The 18,856-nt window shown below is 34.8% G+C and overlaps 1 protein-coding gene across 4 annotated transcripts in view; it reads left to right on the top strand.

Moving 5' to 3' along the window:
• The window catches only part of LOC6036718 (nostrin), a 113,648-nt gene extending 94,852 nt beyond the window's left edge, over positions 1 to 18,796 (top strand). For all 4 annotated transcript variants that reach the window (XM_038251870.1, XM_038251871.1, XM_038251872.1 and 1 more), the window contains 6 exons: positions 12,632 to 13,074; positions 13,141 to 13,750; positions 13,875 to 13,985; positions 14,045 to 14,296; positions 17,917 to 18,022; positions 18,087 to 18,796. In XM_038251870.1, coding sequence (XP_038107798.1) covers positions 12,632 to 13,074; positions 13,141 to 13,750; positions 13,875 to 13,985; positions 14,045 to 14,296; positions 17,917 to 18,022; positions 18,087 to 18,454 — 1,890 coding nt within the window. In that variant the 3' untranslated portion in view covers positions 18,455 to 18,796. The remainder of the gene's footprint in view (positions 1 to 12,631; positions 13,075 to 13,140; positions 13,751 to 13,874; positions 13,986 to 14,044; positions 14,297 to 17,916; positions 18,023 to 18,086) is intronic.
• The last annotated feature ends 60 nt before the right edge of the window (positions 18,797 to 18,856 follow it).

An 18,856-nucleotide genomic window follows, 5' to 3' on the forward strand; every position in this document is an offset into this window, starting at 1 on the left:
ATTTAGTTTGGGATTAACTCTGTAAACCTTCCCGAAATCCCAATATTTTCCTTGAATATCCTGAAACTTTATTTTCGTAATTTCGTAATTAAAAACGCACTTTTTGGTACCCAAACATGTATAGGTCATTGCTGAAAGTTATCTAGTCATGTAATGTTTATGAAATGTTGGTCAATCATTTTTAAAAACGAAAATTTTGCTTTTTTTTTCAAAAAAAAAAACAAATTTCTTTTGTTTTTATGACAGTAAGTACAAACAACGCAAAAGAATCACAAAAAATCAAAAAAATATTTTTGGCCACTCGCTCTATGGAAATATTCCATAGTGCACCCTAGCACGGTGTGAGTCACCCTTATGGTCAAAAAAAAAAAAATCGGGTCCAATTATTTTGGCTAAGGAAACCCCAGATTTTTTTTAAGCCCGATCGGAGAACTTTTTTTTCGGTTTAGGCTCTTTTCAAATGAAATTGCTGTTTGATAACAAATACAGCATATCTGATATCTTTATGTTGTCAAATTTAAAATGCTTCAAAAATTGTTGTTTTTTTTCGACTTCGCTTCAAAATGTTTTCAAAATTTACAACATTATTCCATTATTTAAATTTATTCAAATTCCACATTGTAAAGAATATTTAAAAAAAGAACATTTTGGTTTCTTATGGAATTGTACGAAATATGAATTATTAAAAAAGGTTTTTCAAAGTTATTTTCTTATTTTTAATGAAATTTAAAAACAATAGTAATTTAATTTGAAAGAGTTGCAATGCAATCCGCTAGAATGTAACCTCAAATGTAAATTTTGAAAATTGTAGTTTTTTTATTTAGAAAATTATAATAAAACTATACAACTTTAAGAGGAATCCCACTAATTTTGTAAATATTATTGCATTTATGCAAATTTGCTCCACTGAACCGACTGAGCTGCACAAAAAAAAGAGTCAACAAACACACCCGCAAAGAAAGGTCCCCGCTCAATGTCGTTCAAGGTAAAATACTGCATTCGCGACCCTCTTTCTCAGGATCGTTTTTTTTTTCTCTCCTCTTTTCCACCTGTGCGAGCACCAACGATGTTGACGGTGCAAAATGCAGCAAAAAACAAACCTCTGCGCGCAGAGTGGCCTTTTCGCGAGTGTGTGTTTATAAATTTAACAAAATTAAATGCCATCTTCACGCGCTTCGCACACATGCACTCTGCTCGCAGAGGAAACTCTCAGCTCTCGCGAGAAAGTTCGCTAAAAGCTCATAAGTCGCGGCTTAAGAGAGTCCACCGACTTGGGATAAAAAGTAGGTCTTGTGCGCGGAAGAAGCCGACGACGTTTGGCACTAAACTTTGCGAAATGATTCAATTAATAAAAACGATAATGAACGCTGACGCTTAACGGGTTTCGGTTGGACAGGTTAAATTTTTATGTTGGAGTTCCGGAGAAGGGGGAGCAGTTTGGTTGCTTATCGATATACGGTATCGGTTTTTGTATTTTGGGGGTGTTATTATTGATGTGAACAAATCGAAAGTAGTTTAAATGAACGAAACATGCTACCCTCGAAAATAGAATGTATGCTGCTGAAGGGTGCCGTCATGACGTGACTTGGACAAATGTTTCAGTTGTTGTGGACGAAAACAGAACGCGGTCTCAAGGGTGGACTTGCAAAACATTGCATTTTTGGATTGTTTCAATGAAGGTTACCGAAAAAGAACGGTTTCGATAGCAACCTTGTGTTAAATGCTGATGCAACCGATGTGCATAATTAGCAAATCCACTTTTTGCAAGCTACCATTAAACATTTAAATGAGTCAATCCTGCAAATATTGCTAAATACTAATTTCATCAGCTTTCCACAAAATTAGAAAAAATATTTCAAATTCTCAAAGGGCCATGTTTTTTTTTTTCAATGAAAATGAATTCGACTCGGAAAACGGACTACATTTTCAGTACAACAAGTTTATGAGTAATTTGGATAATTTTTGATTCATGCTACAAAATTAGTTTACTTGGCATTATAAATTGATGCTTTTACACCAAAAGAAAAACAATTCCTAACACTAGCGTACCCATTTCTTCGAGAAAGGTATAAAGATAATATAATATGGACACTTTTGAAAAAATACGCCGTTTATGGACACCCCCAGACCAAATCTGGAACGAATTTCTGAGGATGGTAGGACAGTTACCCCATCTGGTCATACCCTGTCGACGCTAGTGATTTTTTAATTAATTTTACCTTTTTTATTGTATTAGACGTTATTGCACTTTTTAATAAAAATTCAAAAGTAACCTTTCTGATGATTAATTTGATGTAATTTGCATTTCAATTTGCACGTTTTCAGACTTTCATGCAGAAATTTGTGTAAAACACAGTGACTAATCAAGTCACCCCGATTTTAAAAATGATATTTTTTAAATTTTTAAACGAAGATATTTATTTTTTAAAACTTTTTTTTAAACGTAATTACCCCAGTACATTTAATGAAAACATAAATGTTGATACAAGTCTTACTGTTTCAATACTATTTGAAAAATTATTTGAAATTCTATCAATGTCACCCCGGTTTACCGTACTTTTATCGTTATCGTTATTGATAATCGAGGTATCAATTGAAGTTCAGTTGGTTGAAAATAAAAGCTCCCCAGGAAAAAAACTAATGTTAATCTCAAAACAGTTTCTTTTGAGTAACCGAACGAAAGCACCAAAACATATGTAAGCAATTCTCTATTAAATCGATCTTTATTTAATTTTTTTATTGTTTTTTTTATCTGGCTAAAACTTTTTTGGTGCCTTCGGTATGCCCAAAGAAGCCATTTTGCATCATTTGCATCAGTTGCCCATACAAAAATGATATATGAAAATTCAAAAATCTGTATCTTTCAAAGGCATTTTTTGATCGATTTGGTGTATGGGTAAGGACTACACTGAAAGCAAATGATACACGGTAAAAAAACTTTTGGTGATATTTGAATTCACTTTTTGTCACTAAAACTCAATTTAAAAAAACACCATTTTTTTTCATTTTCTGATATGTTTAAAGGAACATCAATTGCCAACTTTTCAAAAATTTCCAGAACAGCAAAAAATCCTTGACCGAATTATGAATTTTTGAATCAATACTGATTCTTTCAAAAAATCGAAATATTTTCGATGAAAAATCGAATTTGCAATCAAAAAGTACTTTAGTGAAATTTTGATAAAGTGCACCGTTTTCAAGTTATAGCCATTTTTAGGTAACTTTTTTGAAAATAGTCGTAGTTATTCATTTTTTAAATTAGTGGGCATATTTGCCCACTCTTGAAAAAAATATTTTTGGAAAGCTAAGAAAAATCTCTTTATTTTGCTTTTTTGGACTTTGTTGATACGAGATACTACTCTTAGTTGCTAAGATATTGCCATGCAAAGATTTTAAATGAATGAAAATTTATGTTTCTAAGTTTCACCCAAACAACCCACTATTTTCTAATGTCGATATCTCAGCAAATAATGGTCCGATTTTCAATGTTAAAATATAAAACATTCGTGAAATTTACTGATTTTTTCGAACACAATATTTAAAAAAAAATTAATCAAGACTGACATTTCAAAAGTGCGTAATATTGAAAACCTTGATGCAAAATGGCTTCCGGATTGAAAAATAATTTAAAAAAACGAGTGACCGAAATCTCCGTTAATTGCTCATATATAAAGTAAGTTACACAGCAAAAAATCCTATGGTAATATTACGGATACAATTTTTGCAAACACCAAAAAAATGCAATCGACGGGATTCAAATTCAGCACCAACAGTATGGACTGGCGCCTTAACCTGATGGGCTACATATTGCAGCGTGTAATATTACATAACATTTCATAAAATATTGCTGAATTCATTCTACACCCAGGCATTTTACACGTAGCTGGATTACAACATTCCCAATTTAAAAAATATAGAAAAATATATTTTCAAAAATATGTTAAAAAAATGAGCTATTATTTATTGTCAAAATTTAATCGTTTTTACGCACACTCAACTCATATTCTGCGAAAATCATTGAAACTTCAAAAAAAAATCAAACCGTCCACATTAACGACCCCCGGGTCTTTTGTGGTCTCTATTGAAAGTTTCTGCTCGAACCTAGGAGTCCGAAGGCTTGAATGGGGAGAGCACCCAAACCTCTTTCTACTCCAAGGAACCTTCTACCCCAGTGTTTGAACTGACGACCTTTGGATTGCGAGTCCAACCGCCGCCAGCGATTCCACCGGAGTAGGCCATTCCATTGAAACTTATTAGGCCTTATTAAAAAAAAAAAAAAATCATCAATAAAAATTTCAAATTGAAATAAAATTTGCAATGGCCAAAGTACTGAACCGGAAAAAAATCTCATTGAATTTGGGAAAAGTTCACATTCCAAAAACCACAACCCCTACAAAATAAACAAATTGTCCAGCTTTCTGCCATACCAGCATGCTTCACATATCTTTTCAAACTGTTTATTACCCTGATCAGACGGGAAATATGCAAAAGGCCTTGGTCCATAAAATCGCTAAACAAGATCGACAAAACTGGATTGCAACTTTGCTATCCGATCTGCAAACTGCAAAAGATTGCCCGATGCTGGTGCTAAAGATATATGCTTAAGCCACTTTTAATCGAAGGTGAAGATTATTGCCTCCCCTCGGTGGACGCGTGCTAATAATAGCGACTAATCCAGTCCCGCATCAGCTTAGCGCCAAAGTTGCTACTATGTTTATTGCACTCGTATTAGACTAACGTTTTTCTTTTTGTTTCTCTCTTATCTTTTCTTGCAGGTAAGACCAACGCTGCTGACGACGTAGGATTTGTGACTTAATTATGTCCGGAACAGGTGATGCGTATTCTGGGCACGTGCTCGCAAATAATTTTGGGAACCTTCAACATTGTAACGAATCTGTTGAGTGTCAATCACCTTGCATAGATTAACGGCGTTCAATGGCACTTTACATCATTTATATCGTTTATAAATGTAAATTTGACACCATCAATCTTTGCTTTCGACATTTATCGGAAAGCAAACTGACAACGGGGGCTTATCTGGCTGAACACGGGAGAAATCCTCGGCATGATTTATGATGGAAAGCTCCCGCGGAAAATCGCCCGTGAGGTAAAACGAATTGCTCTCCAATCACCAGCTCAGTGCAGGAAGTCCAAAAGAATCAATTTAGATTCCACATATCGGTGACAAGTAATATGTTTCGCCGCGAAATTTATTATCAAATTAGAAAGGAAAATCCTATAGCAACTGCAACTGATGGACTCGAGCAGGTTTATGGCTTTTCTCCCTCGCCTGTCTCATTAAATGTGCCCAGTGCTTCTGGCCGGCTCAAAAGTGGCCACTTTGCAAGAAGAAAAAAAATTGAAAAGCGATGCCACCGCGCACACTTCCGAGGTGGTGGCCAGAAGCAGGTAAAACGAGAAAATCTATTAGTGCAAGAAAAAAAGTGTCCACAATCAGCCAGAAACAGTCAGACTCAGAGTCTTGAGCGTGATGAGCGCGCGCCAACACCAAACTGGTTGAGCGAGAGAAAAAGAGAGTGCGGAAAAAGGAAATAATGGAACGGATCGTCAATCGTCGTCGTTGCAAGTTGGGCTAAAGCGACATTGATTTAGTTTTATGGCGCCTAATGGCTGTCACAATATTGAAGAAATAAATCGACTTTGGTTTGATAAGTGATCGGGAAATTGTCGGCTCGGGTTGATTACGTGAGGTGACCTCGCTTGGTTTCGTAACCGATTGGAAATGGTACTGACTAATTACGGAGTAGAGAAAACGTTAAATTGAAATCATGGGAGAAATAACACAGGTGAACAAGATTATTTTAACAAGAATTCTAATAAATTCTTTCGATATTTAAATATGTTTTAGAGATTTTTGAAGAAATCTCGATTAAATTTTCAAAAGGCCCTATCTGCATAGGAAACCCATGAGGGATAGGTTGTTTTGAAAATTTAATCTAGAAATCATCTTGCAAAAGTTTTGATCACATTTTCAGGAATAAATAATTTGTAATATTTAAAGAAGTTAAGATTTACTGACTTATTAACGAGTATTTGGAAAATTATTCGTCGTTGGAAAATATAACATTTGTAAAAAAGACATTTCCATTAAAAACATAAGTGACTATATCTAAAATATTTTGCAATATCTGGAACATCAAACTTAAAAAGCATTTAGCAGAAATTTGTTGATAATTTCAGGTAGTATTTTGTACTCAGGACACGATTTTTTTTTTAGTTTTGAATGGTTACAATAATTACTCATTCTGACTTGAAAATACAAACATTTCTGCAACATTGTGATACAATCATGAATGCCTTGTAAAAACAGTTATTTTTAAATTGTTTTTCTCTATTAAATTCAACTTTATTGTACTGCTCAAACTTGAATTTTCCATTGTTCAGAAACTCTCTGTTCGACGAAAACTTTGCTTCTCTTGTTTTATGTTTCCTTTGTTAATTTATAGAATTTTTAAAATTCATTTAGGCCGTTGCAAATATTATTGAAAGTTTATGCCCCCCCCCCCCCTCCCCACCCTCGAAAAATATGGAAAAAAATGTTTTAAAGAAAATCTAAATTTTAATGAGTGTAGACTTGCAATCGACTGAAATTAATAAAAAAAAAATGCGTTAATTATCGTTTTAAGTATTATTTAATCAATTCAAAAATACTTGGAAAAATTGTTCAAAAAACGATGTACAGTACCGCAAAATGAAAATTTCTTCGAAAGTTGGCTTTTTTAATGCAATCATTGAAAAACAACTGTTCTGATGTGTAATGCATTTTTCATAACTTTTTTCATTGAAATGTGGAATTCATGGCATGTATTTTTTTTTATGACCTCAAAAACACATTTTTTGAAAACATTGCAAAATTACATAAAACAAGCAAAATCATCAAACCCAATGTTTTCTAAAAAAAAAAATAGGAGTTCTTTTTTCCGATGCTTTTCAAATACCCAAATTATTTTAACCCTCTACTGCCCACATTTCTTTTCGAAATTTTTTATTTTTCCCGTGTTCAGGAGGTCATTTTGAGCAGCTTTTGTTCTACAAAAAACTTTACTCCTCTTGTTTTATGTTTTTGTTTTTTTTTTTTTCAATTTTAAGTATTTTAATTTGCATTTATCGTTTTTTAGTTTAAGTTTGTTTTTGGTAGTCATTGACATATTCAACCACCGCCTATCATTACATTTTGCATAACTAATTTTTTCATGTTTTTACAGTATCTTTTTCAATTTTGTTGACTGTTTTCACATTTTTTCTATAAAATGGCACCATTATCATTGAAATTGTTAAAAAATTAGTTGAGGCATTCTTTTTACTAAAAATATAGGAAATGTTAATAAAAACACAACCAAAGTTGACCCTTAGAAAAATGAAATTTTTAAAAACATTGACAAAGTAACATAAAACAAGTAAACCTACAAATTTTCTAAGATTTTAAGAGCACTTTTAGCTTTTTTTTAGTATGTATTTTTATGAGAGAGCTGTCTGTGCAAATAACATTATCAATATTTGAATATACTTAAAAACATTTTTTAAATATTTTGCCTCGAAGAGCAAAAAAATGTTTTTCAAAACAGTGCTATTTGGTCGAGATTAAAGAGAGGGGAGACAAATAAAAAAAAAGGTTTATTTACCATATTATGATGAAAAAAGTATAAAACAAAACTTAAATTAAATGCATTCTCAAAACTTCTTTTTTACAATTTTTTCCTAACTGTGGTCTCAAAATATTAAAAAAAATTAAAGTGTATTTTTTTGGCAATTATTATTAATAAAATTAATAAAATTTTGATGGCAGATATTTTGAATCGAAAATTTTAATGCCAACTGAATCCGAATTGACTTCATTGATACATATCCGATTTATTTGGAAAAATTGCTTTGGTTTTACTAATAAATTAACAATTGAGTTTTGTTTCACTTAAAGTTAAAATAAGAACTTTTAACATTTAAAGTTTTGATTCAATGGTATTGTTTTCGTAGCATATACTATAGATTAGTGAAAACCTCATTTTTAAAATGCATTCTCCTAAGAGAACACTTCACAAAAAATCAACTTTTGTGTAAGCAAATTTGAAGATTTTTTGACGTAGAATACAATGGAGTACTCAAAATTTACATTCAGTGTTGCCAGATATGAATATTTTGCACCTAAAGTTTCAAAATGCATTTTTAACCCGTTGGACGCGCACTTACGGTAAAAATGACAATTGCATTCGATTGAGTTTTTTTACATTTAATTCAATCAAAACCTCAGGGTCAATTGATTTTTTTTGAGACATCACATTTTTAAGTTGGAAAGTCCTGTATTGTTTGCAAATGTTTCCATCTATTTTCTACAATATATTGCGTTAAAGCACAGTAGGCCTTGAAATTTAAAGAAATAATTTTTAAAATTTCGCAACGAAAATAAGTGATTGCCCCAAATTGATGTTATGCATAAAAAAACAGTTTTAAAAGATCATTTTTTTTTAAGTTTCAAAGCAGAAAAATTGAAAGACTATTTTTTAAATGAACAGATTGTTATGATCTAACTGCTGAAGTTTCTAAAAACTGAATTAAAACTTAATTTGTCTCTCAACAAGATTTGCAAAAAATAAGAAGAAATGATGATGATGGTAGAAATGATCCCTCAAAGTCATTATCTTTTGTTCCGGCACCCACACCACAGTCTCTGCGTCAAGGTCTGCATCCGCCCAAGAAATGTCTCATCTTTCCACACTCCCAGACGAATCCTAGCCCAAGTTCAATAACACCCGGACGGAGGAAAAGCAGTCACGCGTGGCCTAAAAGCAGCATCCCCCAGGGTCGAACTCCACCACCGGAGACGCGATCGGATGGCTCACATTTCAATTTGTACTCCATCATCTGTTATGCTTTACTAGTAGTGAGTGTTGTTGTTGTTTGCATATGTTTCACCACGGATAGACTCGCGCACAGTAGGCTTGGGGGGACCAAAACATCCATAATGTCAGCTACTGTACAGATTGATGGAAGAAAATGCATTTCATGCTCACTAGATCCGATCGTCAGTGGGTTGAAGCCCTACACACTCACTCACAGACAGTGTGTTATGAATCAGTGACAATCGTTAATTCGCAGGTCGTTGATGCATTACAACCAACATAAGGCTTATGAGGTGACTACAATTAGAGTTAAAGGTATTATTACTGTTATTACGGGCGCGGTGAGTTTCATCACCCGAGGCGCCGTCTAAGGGGCTAATTTCGTTGGAGTTACATTATGTATTTGCTTGGGTGTTGGATTGTTATGGTATTTTTACGACAAAAAATGTTCGTGCTTTTTTAAAAACAATAATGTAAAAATAGATTTTTCTTTGTATTTATTTATTTGGATGAAACTTTGTCCATGCATTCTCTATGTCAAAAGAAGTTATTTTGCATCATTAGTTTTTCCATACCAGTCTCCATAATATTATGTTATGAAATTCTGTATCTTGAGAAGGGCCCTGGGCCTTGTAAAGTCAAGGGGCATGATTTGATCCTAGTGCATTAGTTAAAATTTGGGTATACATTCTTTTTTATAAGCACTATGGACACCACTTCATGCTACGAGAACTCGCTTTGTCGCAGCCCCAGGGCTTAAGCGTCGACCGATAAGCTGTCTTCGTGAACTAGGTAGTTCTCCGATAGTGAAAATATCACAATTGCACAAGACACCGCTGCTCCTGTGACTTTTTCACTATCACAATGTGGGATTTAGGTGGGACTTTAGGATAGTACAATTGATTTGTTGCTTAGCATTAGCATTTAAAATAAATCTGTATGCTTTCCAAATCTATTTGATGATAAATTTAGTTGCAATTGTTAAGTTAGAGTAATGCTGTCATTAAACTTTGATTGATGTAGAATACTAGGCATTCGTTTATGTCAAATTGTTCATAGAGTCTCGATCAATCAATAATGTAATGATATCGGACAAAATTCGTTGATCTGTTGAACTAACGGTTTTCGGATTATGGTTGTATCGACCATTGTTGCGAATCGAGGAACTACGGATCTTTTGACGTAAATGGTCATTTCTTTTTCAAATCGCGATTTCTATCCTATTTGTATATCAGTTCACAATTTTTATTGTTTTTTGATAGAAGTAGTATTACAACAGTTAAAGGAACGTTTAGTTTTGAACATTAAGTTTAGAGGATTTTAGATTAAAATTTAGATTTTCAATCCAAAGTAGTTAGCAAATGAATATTTGGACTTAAATGAATAATTGAATAAGTTGGACTTATGAATAACACACAACTGTACATTTATTCTAGAGTCAGATCCATACAGCGTCAGTGTTTATTTGGTCGAAGTGTACTAATTCATTGGCAGATCTGATTCTAGTTGTAATGTACGACAAGACTACTGACGGACGTGACAGGACGAGGGCCCAGTTTAGAGGTTTCAACATCAACGATGTGCGGCTGGACCACCCTCCCAAAAAAAAAAAAAAAATTCTGTATCTTGAGAAGGGATTTTCTGATCGATTTGATGTCTTCGGCAAAGTAGTTGGTTATGATTAGCACTTTTCAGAAAAAGAGGTACACGAAAAAACCCATTTTATTAATTTAATTTTTTATTACTAAAAGTTGAATTGCCAAAATAAAGTCCAGACTCGATTATCCGAAGGCCTCGGAAAAAAAATCACTTCGGATAATCGAATCACGAAAAAATGTTTTTTTCACTATCTTATTTTTTATTGTTAAGCTTATGTATGTCCCCCAAACACCTCTAAAGTGATTAAGAAGAAGATGCGGCGAAAATGGCGGTGAAAATTATTGAAAAAATGCGTTAGGTAATTTAAATTTGACTAAAATGGGTTCGAGGAATTCGAATTTGATGTAACATAAAGTTCAACATAAATAATAAAAAAACACACGAAAAAGAATTGTTCATGATTCGATTATCCAAATTCATCATTCATGGCGGTTGGAGATTTCCGAAAAAGTGGCAACGTGGTTTATGGATGGTCCCCTAACTAGGTCACACTTAGAGAAATTAATTTTCATCGATTTGAATTCTTTGTAAGACTATTTCTTAGAAACTAAATGCGATATTCAATGCACTAGAGAGAAAATTATACTTATTTTTTATATTTTTTGTCTCAGTTTTCAATTTTTTCAAAAAACACGATTTATTAAAAATCATATATTCTAAACCATAATTTGTACCATCACGCAATATTTTTCAGAAGATGTCAATTCTCTGAGATTTCGGCCATTCGATTTTTTTTGTATTTTTTATTCTGGCTGTAACTTTCTGGGTGCCTTCGATATGCCCAAAGATGACATTTTACATCAGTAGTTTGTCCATATAATTTTCCATACAAATTTGGGAGCTGTCCATACAAAAATGATATACGAAAATTCAAAAATCTGCATGTTTCGAATTTTTTGATCGATTTAGTGTCTTCGGCAAAGTTGTAGGTAGGGATAAGGATTACACTGAAAAAAAATATACACTGTAAAATTGAATTTAGTGATTTTTAATTTCACTTTTTGTCACTAAAACTTGATTTGAAAAAAAAAACACTTTTTTATTATTTTTATTTTTTTATTTGCTGATATGTTTTAGGGGACATCAAAAGCCAACTTTTCAGAAATTTCTAGAATGGGAAAATAATCTCTGACCGAGTTGTAAAGTTTTCAATCAACACTGATTTTTTAAAAAAATCGCAATATTGTCACAAAAATTTTTCAACTTCATTTTTCGATATAGTTCAAAAATGCAAAATATAGAGAATTTTCTCAGCTCTTCAAAAATATTTTTTTTGAAACCAAAATTCCAGTTTTTGCTTTTTGGGTATTTTTGAAACCGCCTTGAGTCAGGGGTATTAAAAAACACCCAAAAAGCAAAAAGAGTCAGGGGTATTAAAAAACACCCAAAAAGCAAAAAACTGAAAATTTGGTCTATTGGACCTTTTCAAAAAAAAAAAAACTCCAGATATATACCTATGTATGGAAAAATTAAATCATTTTTATAAGGACAGCTACCAGTTTGTATGGAAAAATTATATGGACAAACTAATGATGCAAAATGGCTTCTTTGGGCATACCGAAGGCACCAAAAAAGTTGCAGCCAGATTACAAATACAAAATTTAAAATTAATTAAAAAAATACCGATTTTGTAGACAGTTGCTCCCCTTGAAACATATCAACAAAATTCGAAAATTAAAAAATACATATTTTGGAAATCTTAACTTTTAGTGATAAGAAGTTAAAATTAAAAACTCGTATTTTTTCCCGTGTACCACCGAAAAGTTCTATAACCTACTTCTATAACCAACTTTGCCGAAGACATCAAATCGATCAAAAAATTCCTTCTCGATATACAGAATTTTATGTATTTGCATAGCCATTTTGTATGACCTGGCATCAAAAATGGTATGGAAGAACATATGATACAAAATTGCTTTTGGACAAAGTTTAATCCAAATCAAAACATTAAAATTTAAAATCGATAATTTGAATAAATTGATAAACATATGAGAGTATAATGCCCTTGACCATATTGAGAGATGTTTTCTCTCAGTTGAGTGTTACGCAGCAATGGTTTATTTTTTTATTTTTAAATATTTTTCTAAAAAACAAACACTTTCCTTCTCCCTTTCCAGGGCCAAAACGGCTTCGAGGAGATCCGCCGGTTCGTGAAGCAGGGCGGCGACTTTGGCAAGGATCTCATCGCCATCCTGCAGGAGCGCACCGAAATCGAACAGATCTACGCGAAATCGCTGTCCAAAATCGCCAACAAGCTAAACAAGGCCTGCCGCGATCTGCCGGGGACGATCGCCGAATCGTGGCGGGCCGTTTCGACGGAAATCGAAAGCCGCGGCGAGGTTCACCGCCAGTTTTCAAACTCGCTCGCCGACGAGCTGGTGAAACCGCTCAAGAGTGTGCTGGAGAACCAGCACAAGGCCCGGAAGGCGATCGAGAACAACGTGGACAAGTCGGCGCGGATATTGGCCGAGTGGCGGGCGGCGGAGCTGAAGGCCAAGAAGGGATCGCATCAGGCGGCGCGGGACAACGAGAAGCTGCAGGATGCGATGCTGGATGTGAAGTGAGTAGATTCTTGGTATTAGATTGATTTGACTAGATGTTGATTGAACTATTTCCTAAAACGCAGACTTCAACGGTCGCCATCGCTCGGACTGCTGCACAAAACCATCGACAAAGAGTCCAAATCGTCGGAGAAGGACAGCTCAAAGCTAGACACCAAACGCAAAAAGGCGGAAGAATCGGTCAAAAAGGCCGACGTCGAGTACTACACGCTGTGCATCCGTGCCGAGCGGGCCCGCGTCGACTGGGAAATGTCCGTCCTGCGCGGGTCCTCCATGCTACAATCGCTCGAAAATCAACGCCTCAGCCACTTCAAGAACTACGTCTCCAGCTACTTCCGGCTGGCGTCCGAGATGAACCCGGTGCTGGCGAAGATCGCCGACCGACTCGGGCCGCAGGTGCAGATGTGCAACGTGCAGAAGGATCTGGACGTGCTGAAGAACATCCGGCGGGCGACGGAAGGTCCGAGCGAGCAGCTGTTGCCGGACTTTTACTGCGAGCACACCACGCTGGCTATGAACCGGGAGAGGCGGAAGCAGTCGCTGGTCAAGCTGTTGCAGCTCATTCGGCAAGATTTGGACCGGGAGCGGAGGTCGCGGAATGGGCTGAAGGGTTTCACGCAGAACTTTGAGTCGAACGTCGAGGGGAATCAGAACATTGCGGATAAGCTGTACCATGTGAGTTTTGCCCTTGAACTCTGACAAACCATTCTTATCAAAACTGTCGCACATCACATCATCAACCCGCAAATATGCGCACACAGATTTTTTAATTATCTCCGCCCTCCCCCACAATTCACAGATAAGATCGATGCTGACGTACCTGGAGGGCGCCCGCTACAAGCTTCAATCGGCGCTGTTTGAGCTAGATCACAAGCCCCGGTCGAGTCACCCGTTGGCGCAGCACATTCAGGTAAGAAAAGCTGGCGTCATTGTCGCAACATTTTGCTCAAATAAACACTTTGTTCACAGATTACGAGAGATCGCACGGGACTGCAGACGAGTGTGTTGAAGGTGCCACTTTGGTTGAAGAACGAACAGGACGAAGACGATGGGCAGGTGTCGGCGGTGAATGGGAATGGCAACTGTAATGGGGGAAGCGGAGGAGGGGGAGGAAGTGGCAGCGGGTCGGAAAATGGCGAGCCACAGTGCGTGGATATTAAGAACGACACGCTGATTAAGCACATGGCCAAGAAGTATGGACGGAATGAGGAGGATCATTATGTGAGTTTTGAAAATAATGTCACTATATTACAACTTTTTGTAATCTCAATTTTTGTAACGTTGAATTGAGAATCGGTGATGGAAACCTTGATCTTTGAAAAACAAGTAATTTTTATTTGTATGCAACTAAGTGAATATTTTCTCTACAGAGTTGTTATAACAAAAGAAGCCATTTTGGATCATTAACAAAATCGCCAAAAATCCATTTTTCAACCAATTTTTGATTTTTAAAAAGCATTGGAAAGAAGAACTCTTAGTTCGTCGTAAATTTGATGTCTTCGAAAAAATCAGGTAAAAATAGTGAAATAGAAATATTTAAAAAAAATATTTCACTTCACACATTGAATTTCGCAAAGTAACCGTTTTTGAAGATTTAGTTTTGGTAAAATGGTCAACAATTTGGCAGTGAAATCATTTTTTTTAAACAAATCTCTATGTTTCGATAAAAATTTGAAAGATAATCTTTATTTTTTATTTGAAATGTAATTTTAAATCGCATTATAGTTTATTTATGTTGTGCTTCTTTTTCATGGAGCGATTTTTTTAGAAGATTTGCAAGTTTCCTATGAAATGAATTTGGACATACAGGTAGCTGTCTTGTTAAGCTTAACAAATCCTTTTTTAGTGAGAAAAAATAAATAAATTGGTTATATTTTTAGAGTGTTACATTTTTCCTCAATTCTTCCCTACACGCAGAAAAATATTTTGTAGAACCAGCCTGTACGAGGTTTGACTCAACAAATTTTTTGTTGAATATAATCAACGCCGATTTTGCGTTGAAACAAACCATGATTTTCTCAATTCCACAAAAATCTTTTGTTGTTTTGAAAAAGTTGCTTTGACGTTTAGCGTTGATTCAACAAAAATCTTGATTTTCAAATCAACAAAACGTTTTGTTGATTCAGATATGCCTTATTTTTCTGCGTGTACAAACTGAATCGATCAGAAAACCCTTACTCAAACGAATTTTGTGTGAACAGCTAACATAGCTGGAATAATTGCTGCCCATGAGCAAGTATCACTAATGTGTTTTTTCAAATATTATTTTTTGTATTTTTTGATCTGTATGTAAAATTTTGGGTGCCATCCTCGAGCCCGAGGATACCATTTTGCATCACCAGTTTTTTATAACATTTTTCATACAAATTTGGCAGCTGTTCATACAAAAATGGTTTGTGAAACTTAAAAAAATCTGTATCTTTTTTATGTGTTTCATGGGACATGAAATGCCTTTTTTTATTCCAGAATAAGCAAAAAATCTTTATTGCATTTTTCAACAAAAAAAAAACGCCCAAACAAAATTTTTTACGTAATTTTTTTATGTAAAATTAAATTTGAAGTGCACCGTTTCAATGTTATAACCATTTTTAGGTAACTATTTTAAAAAAAATCGCAGATTTTATTTTTTTTTAAAGTGCCCATGGTTGCCAATATTTTGAAAAATAAAGCTGAGAAAAATTCTTACATTTTGATTTTTTGAACTTTGTTGATACGGCCTTTGGTTGCTATTGCATGGTCATGCAGAAATTTAAAAAAAATACAGAAAAAATTAGATTTTCTCAGTGTTGCTCAACATTTGTTGTTCACCGATATCTCAGGAACTAAGGCCGTTTCTAAAACTTTTTGCAGTACTGTACAACAGAATTTCACAAAAAAAAAATAAAATATTTTTAAACGCACTCAACTGTTAATAAACACAGGGGAATGCATTTAAAAAAAATTTCAGCTGATTGTACTGAAAATATCGTTAAGATTTTGAAGTTTTTTGAAAAATATATTTTTTGGCCCCCTGATTTTTCGGACCGATTCTAAAGGGGGGAGGGGCAACGGCATAATGTTTAAAAAAATTAAATTGTATACAATTTTCAGCTCTTTTTAATTTTTTTTTAAATTTGTAATCAAGAATAACTTTTCAAATTCCCTGAAACATTTATTTTTGACATTTTCAATTATTGGGCTATAATCTAAAATTATTAAAAAGAGGAGAAATTTCACAAAAGTTTTATTTTTATCGATGATCAAAAAACGAGGGCTGATTGGGCAACTCTGAGAAATTCTCATTTTTGTCTTTGCACGGCCGTATCTCAAGGAGCCATTACACTACGGCAAACAAACAAAACAACTCGAACTTTTTGACAGTTTGTCTGCTTTGTTTGTTTGCGAGTTTGCCACAAACAAGTTTGCGAGTTTGGGAAACTGTCAAACACGAAAACGTGCGAGTTTGTTTGTTTGTTTGCGGTAGTGTAATGGCTCCTTCAGCAACCGAAGGCCGTATCAACAAAGATCAAATAATGATAATGTAGGGAATTTCCTCAGCTTTTAGAAATTTTTTTTTCAAATGTGGGCAAACATGGGCACTTTTTTTAAAATTGAAAAATTACGACATTTTTCAAAGATGTTACCTCAAATGTCAATGACTTGAAAAGGGTGTTTGAAAATTTAATTTTACATAACAAAATTAAGTCAACAAAAATTTCGTAGCCGTTTTTTTTACATTTTTTCGAAGAATCTTTTTTTTAATCATATCTTTGCCAAAAAAAAATGCCCAGGAGTTTTCAGAAAAGACGACATTGTATGGCCCCTAGAACAAATCTGGAGTTTTTTTTTTAAAAGGTCCAATAAACCAAATTTACAGTTTTTGCTTTTTGGGTGTTTTTTAATACTGAAGGCTGTTTCGAAAACACCGAAAAAGCATAAACTGAAAATTTGGTTTATTGAACCTTTTAAAAAAAACTCCAGCTATCAAAAATTAAAAAAAGGGTTTGGAAACTAGTGTTTATGGACAAATAGTGATCAGCAATTTTTTTTTCTCTGTGTAACATTTTTTCGGTGTGGTCTAAATACCTACAGCTTTGCCGAAGACACCAAATCGCAATTCGCAATTTTCAGTGTAAGAACGGGTCTTGGACGATCTTATGAACCAGGTTTCCGACGAACACACACTGCCCTTACCCCTACATCTCACCCTTGTTCTGAGTCAGTACGAGCAACACGCTAGAACAAGCTTTGAGACACTAAATCGATCAAAAAACTCTTTTCAAACATACAGATTTTTAATTTTCACATACCATTTATGATGATGTCAAATGGCTTCTTCTGACATACGAAAGGAGCACCCACTAATGTTTAGCCAGTTTAAAAATTAAAAAAATAGCAAAAATTTCAGAGAATTGCTTTTTTAAATTTAAATTAAGAAAATATCAAAAATGCTTGATTGAGATTTTTCAACTATTATGTTTAAACTGCTTGCAAAAAAAATTAACATATACTTATTTCACTCAGCTATATATTTTTTTTTTTTGCAAAACATCAAAAAATTTTCCCTTCAGAAGAGAATTTTGGATTTGACAATAATGCAAAATAATTTTTTGGTCAAATGGATGGCCCTGCGGTTGCGGGAAAAATTTTGATATTCAACGTTAAACAAAAAAATCAAGTCATTTGTATAACTTTCTGATGTGATAATTAAGAAATAGAAAATTGTAGCCTAATCAAAAACTGCAATTGATCATTATTTGAAGTCTTAGAGAATTGTTTGAGATAAAAGGCTGTAAATTGCATTTTTTTTAACTTCGAAAAATTGAACTAGCATTTTATCTCTAACGTTCCTCACTTTTCAGAGCTTGCACAAGTCCAGCAAAGCGGGCACACCTCCGGACGAGAACAGTCCCGCCTGGGACCGTGGCGTAGCGGACGGTGTCTCGAACCAGCCGGATTCAGACTTTGGTAAGATATTTTTACTCTTATGTTTAGATAGTATTTATAAAATAAATTTTATTGGATTTTTCAGACGAGTTCTCCTCCCAGGACGAGGAAGAGGACAGAAGCAGCACCAGCACCGGCGGCGGCATTGTTCACAACGGAAACGGCCATCACTACCACCTGAACAGTCACCACAGTCACAACGGCAGCGACACGGTGGACAACGGGATAGAGACGACCTCCCCGGCGAGCACCACGGCCAGCACGACGCCGGGTCCGATTCTGGGCCGCTGTCGGGCCCTCTTCAACTACACACCAAAGCTTTACGACGAGCTGGAGCTGCAGCCGGGCGACCTTCTCGACATTCACATCAAGCAGGAGGACGGCTGGTGGCTGGGGGCGCTGCGCGGTCAAGTGGGCATCTTTCCGGCCACGTACGTCGAGGAGATTGATTGAGCGGGAAGTGTACCGAGGCAAATGTTGTACATAAAGTGTGAACGAGATTGTTTTTAGGTTCTATTTTTTGTGAATTTTTGCTAGTTTTTGTCCTAATAACCAAGTCAGTTTAGTGAGAAAGTGTTTTTATGAAAATTAAAATTTGCAGATAATTAAAAAAATGTTGTTGAGTAATTTATTGATATTCTGTAGAATGTTTTTAGAAGTCTTCCTTAATTTTGTCATGATTAACTCAGAAAAAAAGCAATAATCCAAATATTAAGGCAGCTCGTTGCGTAGCGATTCAACCAAGTAAAGAACGAACGAAATCATCACCTGTAAATAGTTTCGGATGCAATTGAAAAAAAACGAGTCCCTACTTTGTATTGTTCCGTATTTAATACATTTTTGGAAAGATTTTTA

Source organism: Culex quinquefasciatus, chromosome 2 (genome assembly GCF_015732765.1).
Source record: "Culex quinquefasciatus strain JHB chromosome 2, VPISU_Cqui_1.0_pri_paternal, whole genome shotgun sequence".
Classification (NCBI taxonomy): Eukaryota; Metazoa; Arthropoda; class Insecta; order Diptera; family Culicidae; genus Culex; species Culex quinquefasciatus.